At 46.4% G+C, this 22,245-nt stretch overlaps 1 protein-coding gene across 2 annotated transcripts in view; it reads right to left on the minus strand.

Annotated features, from left to right (window-relative positions):
• The window catches only part of KCNIP3 (potassium voltage-gated channel interacting protein 3), a 126,516-nt gene that overhangs the window by 67,116 nt on the left and 37,155 nt on the right, over nt 1–22,245 (minus strand). Inside the window, exon 1 of one of the 2 annotated variants that reach the window (XM_054997775.1) lies at nt 19,986–20,403. The exons of the other annotated variant lie outside the window; for it this stretch is intronic. Within the exon in view, the coding sequence (XP_054853750.1) occupies nt 19,986–20,403 (418 nt within the window). Of the gene's footprint in view, nt 1–19,985; nt 20,404–22,245 lie in introns of those variants that run through there. 2 annotated transcript variants of the gene reach the window in all.

Consider the following 22,245-nt stretch of genomic DNA (forward strand, 5'->3'; position numbering starts at 1 on the left):
TGCTCTCCACCCTGGAACGCACCTCTTGGGACAGGGCCGTAGACCGCAACCAGGAGTGGCGCCTGAGGACCACCGCCGAAGCCATCCCTCTAGCAGCAGTGTCAGCAGCGTGGCTCCCAGCATTCATTTGCTGTTTAGACAGCCGGACAGCCTCTGTTTGCAGGAGGGACACCACAGCCTTCTGCTCAGGCGGGAGGTCTCGGGTATAGGATGCCAACTTCTCCCAGAGGTACAGCTGGTACCCTGCCATGATGGTCTGGTAGTTGGCGATCCTCAGACCCAGTGAAGAGACAATGTACTGGCGTCTGCCCATGGCATCCAGCTTCTTGCCCTCCTTATCGGCAGGCACCGAAGAGTGACCCGACCGTCGGGGGTTGAATTCCTCCGTGACTAAGGAGGAAGGTGGAGGGTGCTTCACCAATGCCGGCCAGGTGCCCTGCTTGATCTTGTAGAGCTGCTCAATCCTCTTGGATGTTGGAGGCTGATCACAGGGCACCTGCCATACCTTCTCCACGATTTCCTCAATACCCTCGAGCATTGGAAACCCAACGTACGCCGGATTATCCCCGTAAATACGTTTGAGGAGCTTGTCCTTGGTCTGGGGGACTGCTGAAGAGATATCCATCTCTAGAGCCTGGGCCATCCTTGCCATCTGGTCGGCGTAGATGCGGAGGTCCTCGAATGGGGAGTCCGCAGATGGCACTAGCTCCTCAGCTGGCGATGGTTCGGACCAGGACTCCGACTGGTAGCCGCCAAAGCTCTCCACATCCTCCTCATCGGAACCGAGCTGGGATTCCGGAACCTGGAGCGGAGGGGGAGCCCACGCCGACCTCGATGTCGAAGGCCTCGGTTCCGACACGGAGAAGCCCGCAGGTGCCCCCTCCCATTGGCAACGGTATGGCGAGGGGAGGTAGGAAGCCTGTCGATGCCGGGACGCAGTGGACCGGACTGATCGGACACTGTCCCCGGAACCATGCCGCTCACGACCGACCGGAGGTGGAGACGGACGGACAGGCGACGGACGGCTCCGACGAGGAGACGGGCTCGGTTCCAGCCTCGGCGACCGAAGGGCAAGCGATGGTTGGCTCCGACGGCGCGGGCTCGGCTCCGGCCCCGACGAGAATTCCGCGGGCACCGTCTCGAAGGCCATCGGATCCGGCACTGGCACGGAGATGCCTTCTGGCTCAGGGGAGCCCAGGTGAGGGGAAGGCGTGTGAGGAAGCACGATGACCTCCTCCTGAGGAGCGGGACGCGGCGACCGATGATGCTTGGTCTTCTTCTTCTTCTTCGCTGGTTCCGAAGAAGACCTCGGAACCGACGCGCTCCTCGCCTTCGAAGGGGACCTCGGCTTCGACCTCTTCGCCTTGATCGGGATCGAACCGGTCGTCGGTTCCGACCGGGGACTCGGTACCAGGATCCTCGGTTCCGAAGCTGGTCTCGGATCCGACCTGGTAGAAGACGCGCTACGGGGCGGCCGCACCGGTCCCTGCGCTGGAGAGGCCGCTCTCGACGCCGAGGTACTCGGGGGACGCGGTTTCGACCCCGACCTCGCGGAGGCCACTGAGCCAGCTCTGGAATGCCGTTCGGCAGAGGGGCTAGGGCCGGCCTTGGGGGAGGGCAACGGAGCGCCTCCGGACATGACCTTCTGCCACAGGGAGTTCAGTCGGGCCTTGCGCTCCTGCCGGGCCTTGCTGGTGAAGCCCTGGCAAATCTTACAGGCCGACACATTATGGGTCTCCCCCAGACAAAACAGGCACAGTTCATGGCCATCGGTCTTGGCCATTTTCGTGTGGCATTGGAGGCAATGCTTGAAGAGAGCCTTTGAGGCCATCTTCAGGGGCACGCGAAAGGAAGGTCAATAACAGTCCGAGTCAAATTACCGAGTCCACAACAAAGTCCAAAACGAGATCCGAAGAATAGTCGAGGTCACGAAGTCCGAAGTCAAAAGCCAAGCAATCAGTCAGAATAAAGCACGAAGCACAAAAAAGCACAGAGCAACGAAGCTCACGTTCTCTCCAAGCGGCGGCAAGAAGAGAACTGAGGGAAGGGGCCGTTGGTCGCTGGAGGATCACGTGACCGTTTGGGCGGGAAAACGGTCGCTGAGGCGCGCGACAAACGGCCCCTTCGGAGCCATGGAAGCTCTAGAAAATTCTCCGGCGGCTGGCCTGCGCCTGCGCAGTCCCATGTGTGGAGGCACAGAAGAACGAAGATGAACAAACATTTTCCGTTGCCGAACTGGTTTGCGGTTCGTGGGGTGCGGAACAGCCCCCATGGCACTTAGAGAGCCCATATTCCCGGGGAGTGTTTTGCAAGCTCTCCTACAGCCATCGCCCAAGTTTGGACAAGATTGCAAAAGGGATCTTGGAGTTATACCCTCTCCAATCCAAGGCCCCCAGGAAACTCCCACAAAAATCCAAGCTGAATTATACTCTCAGTCTCTCTCCCCAAAGGCTAGCAAGTGGCAAGCAAGAGCTCTGTCCCACTCCACTGCTCGCTGAAAGTGAAACCCAGCCTGGGAGCCCACAGCTATTTATAAGTACAGGTCCCATTGGGCAACGCAAGAGGTCTGTGTTTGGCCGTCAGAGCTGCCTATCAGGGTTTGCAGGGATGAGATTGGAGTGCCCATGGCTACAGAACACCCCATTCCTCCTCCCTCCCCTGGGTGTTTTCTCCCAACTTGTAACCGCTTTGCAGCTCCGTGGTTGGAAGGAAGACCTGCCGATCAAGGTAAGCTGGGCTTCCATTCGGGTTTCCAGGGCAACAGAAGGAGCGCAGACAGAGTTCAGGCATTCCCCTGGCTCCGTTTCCAGGGGAATTGATTGCTGGTGCCTGACTGTCTGGCTTCCCAAACTGCGGCCGAAAGCACCAAACCAGCCTTCTTCCGAACGCTGGTTCGTTGGACGAGGACAATCACGAACCGCTGGATCACGATCGCCAATTTTGTGGGTTTTTGAAGTTCGTAATGCGGTTCGTGCCCATCTCTAGCTGTGACATTCCATGCCTTGTTCAGACTATACCCTTTGAAGCAGCTGCTGCTGTTTTGGAAGCTGCTTTAGAAAGCTGTCTGGAGTCCTCGGACCACCAGAGGTATATATTTTCACTAATCATCATGTTTCCCCCAAAGAATATTGGGGAGTTCTGTCTGGTAACAGAGTTCTGTCTGGTAACAGCAGAACTCTCTGATCTTTGCCCCCCTCACAATTCAGAGGACTATTCTACTGTTTTTTCAGTCATGGAAATATGCCGTAGCAATATCCCCCCAAGTGCTGATATTTATGACAGATCTCCAGACTACAGAGATGAGTTCCCCTGGAGAAAATGGCAGCTTCGGTGGGAGGATTCTATGGCATCACATCTCTGCTAAGCTCCCTCTCCTCCCCAACCTCTGTCCTCCTCAGGCGCCAGGAATTTTCCTATCTGGAGTTGGCAAGCACGTTCTCAAGCATGAAGATTGCAATGCTACATACACTTTTTTGAGACGGTCCCTGTATATATAGAAAGGATGACAAAGAACATAAATCAGCCACCTTGGGAGCAGAGAGTTGCTATCACAGACATTCTCACCATCTGTGATTACCGTGCTCCACAGCTCCACAATGGAGCCTGCATTTTAAAGAAGACTGCACAAAGATTACGTACAGGGGGCTCATTGTAAATAGAATGCTGAGTGACATAAGGAACAGCATCGTCTTTTGCATTAGGCTGTGGAGTGCTGTGCACTTGCTGCTGCTAAAAATAATTTGCGAAGTTCCATGTTGTTTGGGGAGCTATTGCCAAATATACGGCCAACACCACCACACGGTTGCTGACTATGTACTTCACCGCCCCCCAGTGGAAGAAAGCAAAAATCCAAGAGTGCTGATCCTTGCTGCCTTTTACTTCTAAAGAATTATTGTTGGAGCTTGCAGATTAATCAAGAACAGCTTTTTAGATTTTAAAAGAAAGTAGTTGGAAGATATTGTCCCAGGAAACCTCCTACCACTCAGGACAAGCACAGAGGTCTGCCTTATAGGACTGTTGTAAGTTGTCTGTTAGAATGTATACATTATGGTTTCTGAACACTTGAATGTGCAATACGAATGTTCAATATTATTATTATTATTAGGGAGGGAAGAGTAAACACATGAGGCAAGGGTCTGTGGGTAGGTGTGTGAAGTTCTCTTCAGCTGCTTCTGCACAGCAACAATTCTCTGCGTAGTTGCTGCTGCAAATGCAGTGGAATTTACAGTGGCACTAGAATATCCTTCCACATAGTAGGTTCCCTGCATTTTTCTGGCCTCAGTTCCCACCGCCCTCCCTCCCCGGGGCTGTTCCTCTCTCCATGTCACCAGAGTGCATTTTTCAGGCTTTAAAAAACCCAGCAATTACCAGATCACCACAGCACACAAAACTTTATAACCATTTATTACCAAACTCTACTCTGTGTGTCATGTGCCATCAAGTCACAGTTGACTTACGCCGACCCCATAGGGTTTTCAAGGCAAGAGATGTCCAAAGGTGGTTTGCCATTGCCTGCCTCTTTGTAGCAACCCTGGACTTTGTGCAGCCCATTTCTTCACTTAATCACTGCTAAGCCCCATGATAGAGATTGCATTGGGGGCAAGGATGACAAACTGGAGGATGTGATGTCTAAGGGGATGCACACACATGCCACAGCAGCTATATCATGGAACCTCCATGTTCAGAGATAATATATCTGAAGCTGGTGGTATCAGTCTCAACAAGCGAGGGTTGTTACCTTCATGGATCCTGCTGTTTAACTACTGAGACAGAATGCAGGATTAGGCAACTTTCTTTTGCCCTCTTCTTTGTGGCTGACTCTAGAATTTGGACCTTACTGACTTCTCAGAAACAGGTTATACACATTCCACACAATTGCACCTGCAAGATTAATTTACATCATCTTCTTGGGAGTCATACAGCAGTAATAAAGGAATGCTTCCTAAAACTTTGGGAATTCACTTCTGTGGAAGTTAACAAGTTATATTCGAGTGAAGGGCCTTACCAAAGGTGGCAATATTTGCAGGGAGTGGGAGGTGCAGAAATAGGCTTTAGAACAATATAAGTGATGAAGAGGTGTTAAAGGTAATTGCATATCTTTAAACATGAAATGGTGATTGAGACTGTTAGTGTTAACACAGATAGTTAACTGCTGCTAAGTTGTATTCTGTATTCTTTTGGACAATGTTTTTACGAAACATAAGGTCCTCCCCTCCCACCTTTCGACTGATTTAAAAACTGGTTTTAGAAGCACAGCAAGTCACAACAGGAGGGCAGCTGGTGCTTTTTTGCTTCCCTAGCACTTTTCCACTCCACTGGAGTTGCTTGTGTCTCACATCTGGGTCACTTCTGTTCCTCATGGCACTGCCAAGGTCCCTCTGCTCATCCCTCACTCCCTAGCAGGGCTTCCGGTCCAGAGGGCGACTGCACTTCCCTTTGCTGTTTTGGTACTGCTGGCACAAGATATGGGGCTCAGGGTACCCCATCTGCCAGCCAACTTTATGACAAACCAGAGTTCTCTTCATGTGGCTTGAACTGGGATGGGGGTGGGGATAGAAACAACTGCACCCCCCCCCTGTCAATATATCTATTCTCATGAATATGCCACACAGATAGGACATGATAAGACAGGAAGGAAGGAACTTTCTCCCTGCCACAAAACAACCTGTGATCTAGGGAGAATCCTCATTACCCATGATGAATGTAGCACTAGTTTTTGAGACAGTTAAATGAAAATCTGAAAACCACTAGATAAGGCTGAGCAACTATTTCAGCTTCCTAGAAATTAACATTTTAAAAACTCACTAATATCCAACTTCAGTATTTAAAATATTAGCTGTTACTTACTGCAGAAGAATGTGCACCCTCCACACACCCATTTTATTAGACCTCAAAATTCTTTGAGATTTCCTTGAAACATCTCATAAGATTTAAACAAGAAGAAACCTCCAAATTCTGTGGGTGTGCACCAAATATTAATGGAGAAATCAAGTTATCTATCAGTATATAACTATCCTGCCCTTTCTCCAAGGAGCTCAGAGCAGCATGCATAATTCCCCCTACCCCAGTGATTCTGACAACAACTCAATAAAGCAAGTTGAGACTGTGTGAAAGGCTCAAGGCCTTCTAGTGCACTTCTTGTCTAGGGTTGGACTTTGGGGTAAAAGTCCCGGACCTGGCTTGTGGGAGCAGCAGAGGGCCCCCCAAACCAAGCTGTAACTTTCTAAATCTTGCACCCCCAGACCATTAAGTCCAAGCTGATGGATAGATCTCTACTGGAATTTTCCAGTGTGAAGTTTGATATACTTTTTTTTAACTTTGTGACCATTTCAGTGACAATATTATCAGTGACCCAGCCTTATATGTCTGCATAAGGATCTTGGTCACCTTATCAGAAAGGATTTCTTTTACACTCCATCTAGAGAAGGTGTTGAATTGTGAGTCTAAACTTTGTGTGTTTTTGGAGACTCCTATCTGGAAGGAAGGGGCTTGGACAAGAACAGGTGATCCAAGGCTGTCCTTTTTTCCTCTTCATTTGGTGGGGTGGGGAAAGCAGTATTTTGGGACAGAGGGATTTTATGCTTTTAAACATGCCTAATTATGCTTTAGCACGCTTGTACATTTTTTCCTGCCATTCCTTGCCCTAATAAAACTTTAAAAGACACGGTTACCTAAGGATCCAGTGATTTTATTGTCTGAGAACATGTTCACAAATGAACAGCTCTCCTTTTATAGGATCACTGGCTTTCAGCATGCTCAAGGATTCAGACACAGTTCTTGCCAGAGTGTCTTTAGTTGTAACTGCTGAGCCTCCACCAAAGGGGCAAGTCTGTGACACAGGGTCTAAACTTTCAAAACTGCACAATTGTTTATGTCCAAGTGGAGATTTCAACTAGAGTTCCCCAGATCTAGTCAGACAATCCAGCCAGTGCTCTCCCAACTACTTCTACCCTAGGATTCTAAAGGACAATCTCCCTGTCCAGTTGACCTCTGATATGGATGTTTTTTTCCCTAAGAAACATCCTTCAAATTTTACTTCACATTTTGATTTAGGCAAAATTTCACCATCAACCTAGTTCCTGGCATCAAATTTCTAGGTGGCAAGGTCCCTGGGATTTGTACGGCCCTGCAACAAATTTCAACTTGTTGATCTGAAACAATCTGCAAGACTTTCCAACCTCCTCAGCACTAACACACAGATCCAGCTGTCCCCAGGCTCTGCCTAAAGTCCTCTTTCCCAATCTCCCTTTGTTTCCTGAAAGCTGTAGCCCTCAGCTCTTCTAGTCCCAAGCCCCTGCGATGGGCTCCTACCAGTCCTCCTACTATCTCTGCCCTTTCAGATCTCAGCCCCCAAGTTACCCCCCCCGTGTCCCCAAGTCCCCAATGGCCAAGATTCCCCAGTCCGTAGGCTCTGGCAGCAGATTTTTCTCACAGCCAAACAGATGGCTTGCAGACAGGAAATGGACAACAGCTTGGTTGTGGATTGTTGTTAACTAGCAGTAATTGAAAGCCCTTTACCAACAACTGTTTAATGTGGATAAGCAGGGAGTGCAGGAGCCCAGAGAAGATAAGGAACCTAATCAAATCCTCCCATAACAAGCCAGTCCCTGCTGTTTTGTGGGGACGGTGTGTATCCTTGTAGTAGGGATGCTGTGAAATTTCTCAAGTGTTGAGAATCTAGCTGCCTCCTTAATCACATGCAAGAGACTTGCATGCATTGCAGAAGGTTGATGTACCTACAGGACAGGAAGGATTTTAAAAGCCCAAGGAAGGGAATGGGCTTCTCCAAGGTCATTTCTGGCTGCTAGTGTGAATATGAGCCACACTTCAGCAGCTCAAAATGACCCACCTTGACCTCACTCGCCTCTCTGCTTAACCATTCTCACTTCCAGATTCTGCAGAGATCTAGTCAAGCATATGGATTCAATAATTGCATTTGTGCAGGTCTTTACCTCTGCCTGTCAGTCATCAGAGCTGAAGAGCACGTTCTGTTTCAGACATAACAGCAGAATGAGTCCCCCAGGGTGTATGACTCAGGAAAATTACCACCCCTCCTTGGCACATGGCAACCCTGCAGCAGTCCAGGGTGCGGTGATAAGGAAAACTTCTTTGAAAGGTGAACAAGCCCTTTTTGCCATCCTGTGAAGGTCAGTAAACACCAGCCCTCCAGTGATCCAGAAGCTGAAAACACTGTACAGATCCCCGAAAGAAGACAGGAGAAAAGGCAGCTCACCATGATTATTTTAAGTGCCGTAAATGGATGGGTTCTGTCAGACTACAGCATAAGCACCATGTGCCACAGTCTTAAAACAGAGAGTCTGTAGTGCACAGAATGACTTGGGTCTTGGGGCAATCTTATGAGACTGCATATCACGCCGGACCTCACACTGTAATCAAAATTTGCTCAATCTGTGGCTGCTCCACATGGAAATTTTGCTCTGGCTTCATATGTAAACTGAAAGCGGTTCTTTGGAACACCCACATGATGATGTCCTGTAATAACACTCTTTCTGTGTTTTCTCCCACTTTGCTGCTCAAATCTGTTTCAAAACTGATTTGGTATGATCTACTGGGTTGCAGCTGTGTGGACAGGAAAGTGTGTCTTTTTGCACTCATTGGTGCCATTTCTTGTATCCCAGCCCCGCCCCCCCCCGCCCACCAGCACTGACATATTGCTATAGTTTCAAGCTACAGTGACATGTCAATTGCCAATCTTAAACTATAATGATGCCTGAGGTCTTTTTTACACTTGTGATTTTTGCTGGTTTTGGCCCCATACCTCTTCAGGTTTCGCATCCAGAATTTGGAAGAAAACCCAAAGAAGTATGGTGCCAAAAATGGCAAACACCACCCGTGCAAAAGAGGCCAGATTTAGGTAATTGACAGATTGCTATAATTTAAAACCAGTAACTGATATATGCTATAGCAATATGTCAATTAATGCTTTATGAAAGCCTTTGGACGGGGAGGATAGAGCAAGGACAGTGCAGGGAGAAACTACCTCCTATACACACTGTCTCCAAAGTGGATACCTCTGTGTTTGCAGAGAAAACAGAAGGAAACTGGAAAATCTTTGCGATCTGAATGCAGCCTAAGGTGCCACGGTTCTCAAACTGGGGACTCTAGCAATGAAACCCAAGCACCTTACTCTGTGTCAGTGTGGAAGCTTAGAACAAGTGAAGGAATCACCCTTCTAGGAAATATAACTATAAATAACAATCACTAACAATCAATTAACTGTTAATTGAAATCATTCAATAAATATCCATCCAATAAATAGTACAAACAGTATCAATTTGTCAAACAGTATAAACTTATATCTTCCTTGAAAGTGCTAATGGAGAAAGAAACAAACTAGTGAGTATTTGGATGGATGGACTTAGACCAATGCATTGGCACTTTCAAGGAAGAGACAAGTTTATACTGTTTGGAAAAAAGACAAATTGATACTGTTTGTACTATTTATTGGATGGATATTTATTGAATGATTTTTACATTACTATTGATTACACTGTATGCACTGCAGCACTTTTGACACTTCTTAATATAGCAATTGATTGTTAGTAATTGTTATTTACAGTTATATTCCCTAGGAGGGAGATTCCCTCGCTTGTTCTGTGTTTCTCCCTAGGGAGCCTCCTTTGGGGCTGTTCAGTGTGCCAGGAGAGGGTGCTGCTGCTCTGAACTTTGCTACACTGCAGCAGCTCCTCTCCACCTGACAGGAGGGTGATAGTGCAACTAACAAATCAGCAGAGATCAGATGACACAAGGAGCCAATGGCATTCCACATAGTTCGATAAAGCACCCATAAGACAACCCATTCCTGACCCTAATTAACAGGCCTACATTCCAAACTTGGTCTCATGGCACATAAAACAGAACCGTGTACATAAATTCACATCAAGGGCTTTCACCCAGTTCTAAAAAGGAAAGGGTTTTTTTTTTTTAAGGATCAAAGATGGTTTGAGGCTTTTTAAAAGCTTCTATGGATGTGGGGCTGTCAGAAGAGTAAACTTCCCATGGAGGTGATCAATAAAGAAACAGGCCTACCGGAGAGGAAGGGCAACGTTTTGTGGGTCTGGGTGGCATGAATATTTTCAGGTGGGTTCAATTAAACATCCAGAGGATCTATTTATAAATGCAGAGATCAATGTTTCTAGTCTCTAAAGAAACCAAATCTGGCTGTGACTTACACACCACAGCACTGAACAGTACAGAGGTTTTTGGACCAAGTAGAAAATACACGGGCTGAAATAAAACGAGGGTTAAAACTGAATTATTCAGAAGGGCTTTTTACTCAGATAGGAGGGCTGTATTGTAGAGAGATGATCTCAAAGAGATGTTTCACTAATGCATTAAGAGACCATAGACTTCACTATGTTGTCTTCTGTCCTATCTGTTGATTTAAGTATATGCTGCTATGTACTACCTATGCTTTAAGTATGACCCTACTGGGTAGTTCTGTGTTGTCTAATATCAGTCCTAGACTTGCTTATGCTCTGTTTCAGCATTTCTTCAACTCTATATCGGATTTTTGCTAATGTTATGTCTTTGTTAGCTTACATTTATTTACCCTATGGCATTGTTTATTGAAATGTCCTTGATATTGACTGTGCTAATCTCACACTATGTAATCTGCCTAGAGTCTCAGTGAGAAAGGTGGATTATACATACATACATACAGGGCTTTTTTTCAGCTGGAACGTGGTGGAATGGAGTTCCGGAACCTCTTGAAAATAGTCACATGGCTGGTGGCACCGCCCCCTGATCTCCAGACAGAGGGGAGTTTAGATTGCCCTCCGTGCTGCTGAGTGGCGTGGAGGGCAATCTAAACTCCCCTCTGTCTGAAGATCAGGGGGCGGGGCCACCAGCCATGTGACAATTTTCTCTTAGGGCAACCCACTGAGTTCCACCACCTCTTTTCCCAGAAAAAAAGCCCTGCATACATACATACATACATACATACATAGTTCCCCTAGTGATGATGTTTAGTTTCTTACTCCTTTGTCTGAGAGAGTTTTGTTTTCTCTCAAGCCTCTTGGTGAACATGTGTAGCCCCATATACTGAATCAGACCCTTGCCTCTGTCATGGTCAGTGTTGTCTGCTTTGACTGTCCAGGGTCTTGTGCAGAGGCTTGTTGCATCATCTACTACCTGATCCTTTTACCTGGAGATGATGGGGAGTGAACGTGGGATTTACTGCCTGCAAAGCAGGTGCCCTACCATTAAGCCACAGCCCTGAGCCTGCCCCCTCTTTTACCGTTCTGTGTCAAATGACACAGAGGACAGGGGCTGGAAATCTGTATATGGAGTTGCCACCTCCTGTGATCATACCTGGAAGGTGGCAAACTAGGGAGTAGGCAGAGGCCCCTCCCTTTGCTCCCAGAGGCGGCCAAAATAACCCCATGCTCTCCCCATGGATCAAGATACAAGCGTTCCTCCTGTGGCCAGGGAATAGCTCCTCCAAGCACAGCAACAAGAGGCAGAACACAGAACACTGTTGCTCATTGTGGGAGTTTTGCTAGCTGAGAAGCAGTGGGGGTGAGCTGTCATGCAGTGTGAGCCCCCAGCAAATGGCTCAGGATAAGCAGGCTGACCATCCAAGGTCAACCTTGACCCTCCCACTGAGGGGAGGGCTCAGTGCAAGCAGACCCTATGGCATTCTCTCTTACAGCCCACCCCCACATGGTTGGTAGTCACTGAATCAAAGAATCACAGGAGCTGAATTGTTTTGGCCATAGTGGAGGGACAGTGGCAGAGTACATTGCACTGCCAGAAGGGTTTCTCCATGTCTGCACGAAAGTGATCCAGTGTCTTTCAACAGCTGGGTGTTTTCTTGTCCTTCCTGCCCCCACAACAAGTGCCAACGGAGGATCAGTAAATGGGAGAGGAAGATAAAGAGGGACAGGCAGAGGAGCAGGAGGCAGCGGGAAAGGGGAATGCATAAAAGATACTGCTGCCTCCCTTTGCCTCGCCTTCCTTGCAAAGCCCCACTGCACTCACATAATCTTGATCCTCCTGATGGTAGGATGAAATTTTGAAAAACCTGGCCAAGTTATTGGGTTAATCTGATAGGCCTTAAGTGGAAGTGCGATGCTGACTCCTAGAGCAGGTGGTATAACAAAAGTTGCCACTGCAGCAACCGATGGTAGGAATATGAATGTGGAGGGGGAGAGACCAAGTGGGGCTCTGTACAGCAGGTGCACCAGTTTTTTTTTCTTTTGCAGACATTCAAACAGGAGCAGCAGAGTGTCTGTAACAAAAAGATTTGTTCTTGAAACTGAAGACCCCTAACACAGTTTTATTCTCTGGTCCCTTTAACATTTCTGTTTATTGGCTTCATTGTTTGCTATCAGTTTATTCATCATTTTGTAGATTGCATAGCATATACTGTAATCTTCCTGTTTCACAGCTGACCTGAGGACCAATTAGAAAGGCAGAATAAATCAGTCAAAGAAACAGACACTGTGTTTTATGCTGCCTGCATGGTACTTTTATGTTTGTTTGTAGATATGTACCTCCCCATTAATTCTGATATAGTAACTTACAAAACCTGAAACAGATCGAAGGAAGGGCTAATTATAGCTTGCTTTTTAATCCAGAAGTTGCTGTGCATGGCATATAGGTCAATGCAGAACAAAAAAGTACACCAGCCTTTCATTACAAATTTGCTAACTTTAGCAAAAAACAACCCTTGCAAAGAACTAATACAAATCTATAATACAATCTGTAAACGAATAGAGTACTGAAATATGGGATAAATCCCAGAAGTGTGACATCTGCTACAGCAAAAACAACAGAGCATCTTTTAGCACTCTAAGGACTAACAGATTTGTTATGGCATCAGTTTTTGTGAACAAGAGAGGCTCTGCCAAAAGATGCATGTATGTGCACAGGGACAGAGAGAAGATATAAATGGGGGTGGGGGGAGGGCATGGCAGATAAAACATGCAAGAGAAAGTGAAGCAATAGGCCCGCCAGACCCCAATGTATGCAACTTAAAAGTTATTGCTCAAGCATGCAGTTGCTAAATAGAGGGACAAGAGACAGAAATCCATTTCCCCCCAACAATTTCCCCTGATTTACGGATTTTGGAAACAAATGTATAATACTTGTATCGAATTTGATAGATAACACATTCAGGTATTTTAATTTTGCAACTATAACTTTAAAAACAAAGATGTATAAGTTTTCCCAAGGCTCTATAATTACATCTTTCCTTTGGTTATTGTCCTTTCCTAACCTCCCTCCCATATTTATGAGGTCAGTCAAAAACCCTGCTGTTGCTACTGATTTATTAAAGCATTGTTACTTTGGACCATAGAGAACACTCTGGGTTGGAGGGCTGCCTTTTATCTGCCTCTGCAGATGTGAATAATCTCTCCAACAGCTCTGAATTTTTAAGCTAGAGTCTCCACAACATATACTCAAGAACTAACAAAGTGCCCAGCCCACTATTATGGCTCTCTCTGTGTGAGAGAGCATGCCCAAGACTGGCCAACGGATTTCTGGCACCCCAGGGGGGTGAATGACCTTGCTGCCTCCCCCTATGACATGAAGGAAGCCTCCGTTTCCCCTGCTTCCCCACCTATGCCATGGGGGAGAGGAACAGGGTCTGCCACAGCTGCTGCCCTCCTGACAGAGGGAGGGAGAAGGTTCCCCACAAGCACCCCCACAAGAGAGGCAGTAGGGAGGCCATGTAGTTTCAAAGACTCCCGGGGGGGGGGGGAGCACACAGTGTATTCTGGGTGCAAAGATACAATGCCCCCCTCCTTCCCTGTCGAGATTCCCCAACAGTGAGGGATGGGCAATCCAGTGGCAGTACTGGAGGGAAGCTTCTTCCTTCACTGCAGGAATATTCTCAAATTAGACCACAGGGGGACATATAGGAAGAAGTCAGGGGGTTGAGCTGAGGACACCACTGAGGAGGGGAGATTAACAGTGCAAACCTAAGAAGAGTTACACTTTTCTAAAGCCACTGATTTCAATGAACATAGAAGGCTGGAACTCTGCTTAGGATTGCATTGTTAAGCTATTCCACCTGGTGGAAACACACATATACACAAACTGAGAATCAAGCTTCTTTCTATGTGCCTTTTTTAATGATTATTTACTTATTGACTACATTTATATACTGCCTTTCTGCCACTGCCTTCAAAGTGGTTTAGGATTCAAAAGAATTGTCTACAATATAATGCACAAGGTGGAAAATGGAAGGGGAAGATCAGGAAACCCAAGTAACCACCTCTTAGGCAACTTGTATCGCGATCAGATGGAACAGCCACTGCAAGACCGTTCTGGGAGAGGAAGAGGCAAATGGCAGTCAGCCCCGGCTAGGCTGAGGCCGAGGCTTGCTTCTCTCTCTGATCCAGAAAGCAGGAAAGGCTGCTGATGGAAGGGTTCTGTTTCTTGGTCAGTCTGGAGTGTGAATGTTGGGGAGTGTTGTGGGGGTGGGTGGGATGTTGCAGGACATTTCAGATGTGTTGGTGGTATTGCAACTGCTTGCTTCTCGTGAGGCAGGAAAGAACTAAAGGCAGGTATCTGAAGACAACTTCCCTATCTAGCCTTGATACAAAGCTTACAATCTTAAAAGGTATGTTTCCCAATAATACTATCCTTGGAGAGGAGGGGATGAATATATTTGATTCTACTAGGGTTAAACTTCCCTGTGTGTTCCATCAAGTTGCAACTGACTTATGGTGACCCCAGCAAGGGACTTTCAAGACAAGTGAGAAGCAGAGGTGGTTTGCCAGAACATTCCTCTGCTGATGTATGCAGTCGGCCTGGCCTCCGCCATCTTTAATAGCCATTTTAACATGGCTGCGTGTGATATTAAATGGCACCAGGCCTCTGGATTTAAATGGCAGTTTGTATTGCAGCCAGAGGACTGCCAGCTAACAGTTACTGAGTCCCCCCTGGGAGACCCCCGGCATGAATAGAATGCTGCATAGGAATGCAGAGAGATTCACGGTGATTAATTTTGCAGTCTCCCCAGCCCCTAAGGAATCCAGTGCAACAAAGGTCTCGCAGAGCCATCCCCACTTAGAGCATTCCTTTCTCTCCTCCCATGTTGAGATCTCCTGTCCTTGATTGAGGAGCTAATCAAATGATTTTCATAAGCATTTACAGTTCGTTCCTGGGAAGGTACATTCCCCAACTAAATTCATCAACTTAGTACCGGTGGACTTCATTAACGAATTGCCCCTTTGTGTAGCAGCAGAACAAACTTTGCATTCTCTCTTTGCATACGAATTGCCCCTTTGTGCAGCAGCAGAACAAACATGCTCTGGCAGCTACCAATCAAGGTAATCAAACTTTTTGTTACTCCCAGGAACTGACCGTTGGAGTCTTTGTTCTAACAGCTAGGTGGGCCATCCTACCTCAGGGCACGTTTTACTCTATAAGAGTAGTGCCTTGGCCCATTCAAACTGTGCATGCTTTCTGGCTGCTCCCTTAGGGTCACTTTCCTAAGCCTCTGTCTCTGTACACGCTTACCAGATCCAAAAGCGCTGTTCCCTTGAGGTTTGCCCTAAGCCTCTTGCTCTCCTGGGTCCTGGAGAGCAGAACACTGGGGTTTGAAGCCACTCTTTTCTCCCACAGACTGGACTACTCTTCAGGATAGGTAGATATACTTGTTCCCCTCTCTCTGTCCCAACTTCTGGCTAGGTTCCTAGGACTCTGTGTGTGAGGCCATTTATTCCCCAAATTTGTGTGTGTATGTGCATGCATTTTTCCTTCTAATAAAAGATTATTTGAACTTAAGCATCAGTTTTGTTTGCTATTTTGGAAGGGACCCCATAGACATTGGTGACAAGATCCCGTAGTTACCGGCCTTTCGCATAGCTGTCTTCCTTGCTTGCTAATCCCCCCACAAATTCTCTTACTCACAAGGAGACCAATTCCTGTAACACAGAGACTTCCTTGATGGTCGCTCATTCAAGTACTGCCCCTGCTTAGCTTCCGAGATCTGATGAGATCGAACTATATCATGCCTCCTTCCCTCCCAAACTTTTCTATAAGAGTGCAAAATTCAGGATCAGAAGCCTTTTTTTAAAAAAAAACCCCGATCTTTAGCTTTGCAATCATACTAAAGGTTGTTTGGGCTGAGTAGAGAGGAAGAGAACAGAGTGCTCCATGCCTCCCTACCCTGCCAGGACCAATTTTCCCACAGCATTACCAACCTGAAGACAGGGCTTGGAAACCCTACTCTTCAGCACTGCAATGCTCTGGGGTTGAGGGAAACTAAGGCACTTGCTCCTCTCCTCTCCCTTTCCAAACCTAATACCATCACAGCAGAGAATTTTCACTTGCTTCCCTTATTGCCCTGTTGACTGAATGTCTGCTTCCATCTAGCCCTGTCCATAAGAAGAATGAGGTAACTTTGGTAAGTGGATCTGTCAACATACTGTTGGGGATCCATGGTGGCATGGAGGCAGCACTTGTGCTTCATTCTCATCTGGTCCTTCCCCCCTCCTTTCAGGTGAAAAGAGGACAGTTATATTTTTCTGCCTAATTGAGAGATCCCAACTTTACTGTTAGATTGATAACAAACAGACAAAGGTGTACTCCCTTAACAAGCTGCTTTCACTGGACAGCTGTATTAAACAGCAAGCAAAGAGTTTTTTTGCAAAATCTACTTGCTCTTGCCCTGGTGCTAAAAAGATTGTGTTACCCAATCTGAGTGCGCAAGTATGGTAGAAATGGAATGCTGCTTAGTCATCAAGTCTAGGCAACAGCAGAATAACAGACTGGAGCAGCTTCTCTGGTTGCTTGCTTTTGTGCTTGCATTGATGTGGTGATGTATAGATGCTGAATGAAAAGGCCAATGGGTGATTTCAAGTCAGAAAGCATTAATTGGTTTAATCAACTCAAGCATTAGTTGATTAATCTGTGAAAACAATTCTAGTTGTCAAGGCAGGACCATGAAGGGTACAATTTTAGGAAGCAGGAGTATTTTTGTTATGGTGAAATGAAACATGAACAAAAAATATATGAAAAATAGTAAAGAGTCCAGTAGCACCTTTAAGACTAACCAACTTTACTGTAGCATAAGCTTTCGAGAAGCACAGTTCTCTTTGTCAGATGCATGCAAAAATTTATGATGGCCTCTCTCCCTAACAACAAGTGGGAGTTTTTGTTTCTTGAACTGTTGCACCTCACACAACCTTTGATACTTCAAAAGATACCTAACAGTGAATTTTTGGTAATCTGTATTTAAATTCTATCAATTGCTTGATCATTTAATGAATCCAGTAAATATTTTCAGTTAGGTTAGATATTTATCAAGGAAGAAGGGAGGAGGAGATTGCCTTTTTTTAATGCACAGCAAAACTTACTGCAGCCACTTCTCAGCATGATTAATGGGTTGTTATCAGAGAAAGGAGAAAGCTCCAAAATTAAAATGATGACAACAGCAGAGAAACAGAGAAAGTTGCCTTTGCCCCTTGGACAGCTCCTGTGGTGGGCAGAAGACAGCTTGTGGGTTTGCCAGTGGCTAATTTCTGGTGGATACAAAATGCCTGCTGGTTTCTAGGAATCTTACAAAGAATCCTGGACTAGGTGAATCTTTCCTGAAAGTTGCTTTGAAAAGGGAAATATTTGCCTCCACTCTCTCCCAAAGGTGCCACCTGGCAGAACTACTTGCTGACCAGCTTGGTAGCTTCCAGGTATTCCTGTATTCTGGTGTGTTTGCCAAACTAGTCAAATTAGAGCCTGCAATGAAGTTCCTTAAGGAAGATGAGCCTCTGGGCTGTTAACATACATTTTTTCAGCAGTTGATAACTGCAATACATGTAACGATATGCATGTATAATCAAAGCTATTGGAGCATACTATACCACATACATTTCATATTGCCTCATTTTCAGTGCATTGCAACGGTGCAGCTTCAAATGTTCAGCTGCCAGCAGACACGTGTACAGAGAAATGAACCAGCCCTCTGTTTCATTCTGAACAAGGATAGCCAAAATGAACGTCGGTTAACACTTGGCCATCTTAGCAACATTGCTTCTATTTGATGGAGACTGACACACATTCCTGCTTGTACAACATCCAACCAAGAAACACTAAACCCTCAACAGATAGTATCTATCCTGTCCAAGACGGAAACTCTCTCTCTCTCTCTCTCTCTCTCTCTCTCTCTCTCTCCCTCCCTCCCTCCCCAGATGGAAACCTACCCATTTCCTCAAATGCTCCATCTGGTGCCCCAGATTTCACACACTCATCATTATTTTTACATCAGGCTGGGGGGTAACCATCGTGCCAACTTTTGTACAGAGAGGTCTCTTCTCTGCTTTGACTGCTGGGCTCTTTTTAAAAATTCAAAGAAACCCTGCAGTTCGGAAGGGCTACTGTTTTCTGGAATAGGGGGACAGAGGCCCTACCATTCCACAATCCATTGTAAAAAAAGCATGATGAAAATAGTGCATGAACAACACAGCTACAGAACGGCTGGTCAAAGAACAGGGAAACTTGACAATGGGGAAAATGTACTACTATGAATATCAGAAAGGAAAGGCTCATTCAAGGAATTTCTGCCAAGTTGGTTGATCTTTGTATCCCACTGGATTAGGATAATGCAGCCCTTGTTGCACTTGGTTTATTTTTTGTCAGATCAGTTCTATCAAAATGTAGTAGTAATTTGCTACACCACTGGAATACATCAAAGATGCTGAGCTGTGCAACTCATGGGGGTCATTTTTGCTGTGTGGAACACATTGTTCTTGGAAGGACCTTTGGTTTAGCAAATGAAGGAAATTGCATGACTTGGTTTTGATATTATAATAAAGAAAAACAACGGATAACTTTTAAAAACCCTGGCAACCAGCTTACAGCAAAGATCTGAATGACTGCTCATTTGATTACAGCATATTTGCATTAGGTTGCCACCATTTCTAAACTTATTATTCCTGTGCCTTTGACAGTAGCTTAACACAAAAACTGAGTAGGTACATTTTTCTTCATCATTTTATCTCCATGACAGGTAGTTCCACAGTTCCACCTATCTAATATATCTTATACACCGATAAAAAAAATGAGATCCCTTAGGAGCAGTGGAAAAGAAGATATCTTCCAAATTATGCATGTATCTGTTGGAGCAGATGCAGAGGAAGTTGTGCTGGTTAGGAATATGGAGGTTCTAGAATTCAGTTCAGGATTGGGCCTAGGGTACTGCAGTCCTTTACCAAGCTATTTCAACTACCATCCCCACGTGGAAGTTTCACATTTTCCATTGCTGGCCATTTTCTGTCTCATAGTCACCTCCAAGAACCTTTTCCTCTGTAATTGTTTCCCATCAGAGACATATAGCTGCATAGTAAATCATTCTAAGGCAGTTTCATTTCCCTTCTCTCCCTCCAACACACACACAGAACCTGGGACATATTACAACAATGCCCTCAGATAATTTGGCTATCCTTTTACTAGCCATGAGCAAACAAAGTGCTATCTTTGTCATTGTCTCAGGAGGGTGCAAACAAATGCACTGAGCGGGCAAACCAAACACAAGGATAACACAGGCAAGGAAACCACGTCATAAAAGTTATCCAGCACTCTGCTTGTTAGTGCATTCTGGTACTGCTAGCAATGTAGTTTAGGACTGCAGCTGTGAGCCTATGCAGATTTATTAAGAGGACTTGTTTTCAAGAAAATCTGTTTAAGTTTATATGATTAGAGCTGCAGCTATATGTGCCCTTAGTTGGGAACAGGTCCCACTGAACATGTAATTCCCCTCTCAATAAACATGCATAGGCTCTGGGTACTTTTTCCATTGCTCCAATTCAATCGCCAGATCCCACTAACCACAATTAGGGTAGAAATTTATTCCAGGAACACTGATATATTTACACACGTGTACATTTAAAATTTACCCACTGAGGCTGGGCTTTCAATGCCCATCTAAGGAAAAACAACAACCCCAAATCCACAGAGGAGGTGGCCTTCACCCTCCCCCCACCTATGCTCTGCGCTCCACCTGCGCTTCTTACCTTCAGATGACAGGTTGCCAGATATGAAGCGAAAGAAACAGGCAATGAGGTGGAAGAGCTGCTTCTTACAGGTGTGCTGGTAGTCCCGGATCCTGAGATGTACCTCCAGGTAGCTCACAGACTTCCCCAATGGCTCTGCCTCTCTGCTCAGGGGTGACCCATTGTGCTCCTGTGGGCCTCGAGGTCTCTCTTGCTGGCTCACCACCCCTTCTGGTTGCACTCCCCTCATGTGCAAATTTGCTTGAGCTTTCTTTGGCATGAGCCTCCTTGTTGTTTCTTGCTGAGCTGACCTTCTTTCCCTCTCCACTTGCACACGTTTTTCCTCTTCCCTCGCCTGACTGCCTCTCCGGGTGGTCTCTTCTCCTCTCACCCTGGATCGCTCCCAAACTTGGATCCTCTCAAGCTGGCTGCTTTCCATTTCCACCCTCCCTCCCTGATTTCAGGAGCCCTAAATTCTAGCTTGGCAGTCACCCTGCTATTGCACGCTGTCCCTAACTATTCCCAGTGGCCTGGGAATCTTGGGGTGCTCAAGCCGTGTAGGTTTTGTTCTCATCAGTAACTGAGTCGGCTTTCTCTGCCTGCAGGCTTTGCTGAGCCCCTGAATCCCAGTTTTCCCTCTGACTAGGATCCGCTTACCACGTAACTCAAACTCAACCCCTGCGATCTCCAGGGAGAAGTGGGGAAAAGATTCTCTGTGCATTTTAACCCTCAGAGTCCTGCAAGCTTGTGCAACCTGCTTGCTGGGTTTGTTCTCCCACACCATAGTCTTGCATTTCTTTATCCTCCTGCCACTTTTGCATCTAGGCCCAGTACAGCGACCCCCCCCCCCACTCCCACTCTCTCTCCTCCAGCCGAGTGTCTCAAGACTGGGTGGCCATCTGCTGCTTTGCTTGCCTCAGCCATTTGTCACCTGGCCACAAGCAGGAAGAGCTGATCTCAAGTTTTTTAAAAAATCCTTGTCTTTCACAAGGGCCTCTCTAAGGGCACCAGGAGATTTTCAGGGTATATAAGCTTTTAAGAGTCAAAGCTCCCTTCTTCAGATACAGAGCTTTGACTCTCAAAAGCTTATCCCATTAAAATCTTGTTGGTTTCTAAGGTGCTACTAGACTCAAATCCTGCTGTTCTATGGCAGACCAACATGGCTGCTGCCTGCCTGAAACTACCTTAGAGCACTGAGACTACAGGAGATCAGCATTCTTTGGGCTAACCACTGGAACACTCATAGATTTGAGTGTTCCTTCTAATACATGATTTCAAATACAAAAACACACGCGTTGCCCTTCTACTAATTGTACCTCCTCACAGGAGCAAATGAAGCTGTGTTATATAAAGTCAGACCGTAGTCTTCACCCTGACCAGCAGCAGCTCCTCAAGACATATCTGAGATCCTTTAATTGGAGATGCCAGAAACTGAACCTGGAATCTTCTGTGTGCAGAGCAGATGCCTTTCCACCAAGTTGTATCCCATTTGCTAAAGTTCTCATGAAGCCACCTTGGTGGTGGTGGAAAATGCTGAGTCGCAGATGACTTGTGGCAATAGCTGCTGTGGTTTTCAATGCAAGAGACTAACAGAGGTGGTTTGCCATTGTCTGATTCTGCAACCCTGGTCTTCTTTGGAGGTCTCCCATCCAATTACTAATCAAGGGTGACCATGCTTAGTTTCCAAGATTGGGCTTGCCTGGGCTATCCAGGTCAGGGTGAAGCCACCTTATATAGGCATATTTGACTTGCAAAGCGTGGTCCCTGCATAGTCACCTGTGGTGTCAGGGGCTTTGTGACTGGAGCCAAGATCTTCACACTCTGAGGCTGGGAAGTGAACAGTCCCAGATGATGCTTGGCAACCTTCTCTGGTTAAGAAGGCAACATGAACTCTTGCAACTGGCATCCATTATAAAGCCTCTGTATTTGCTAAGCCTGGAACAAATACTAGGATCCATCCCAGGGTTGCCAACTCTGGGTTGGGAGACTGGTAGGGAAGATAGGGGATAAGTGGCCCTTTGGGTGGTGATCAGGTATCCGAACCTGGGACTTGATTAATGTGGGAAGCAGCAATAAACCTCACCTTCCCTGGTGTCTGCCTGTTACTGGAGAGGCTGGTTGAGAGATGGAACATCTAGGTGGAGAAGCAGCCCCTGGGGGCTTCACTCATCCTTAGTCTGGATTTGGACACTGCAACCCACATTCCCAACTTGGTATGAACACCTACGAGACTTGCACCGTCCCTACGCCCATACAGCAACCCTCATTCTAAACAGGCTCC

The sequence above is a fragment of the Eublepharis macularius genome, chromosome 14 (genome assembly GCF_028583425.1).
Source record: "Eublepharis macularius isolate TG4126 chromosome 14, MPM_Emac_v1.0, whole genome shotgun sequence".
NCBI lineage: Eukaryota > Metazoa > Chordata > Lepidosauria > Squamata > Eublepharidae > Eublepharis > Eublepharis macularius.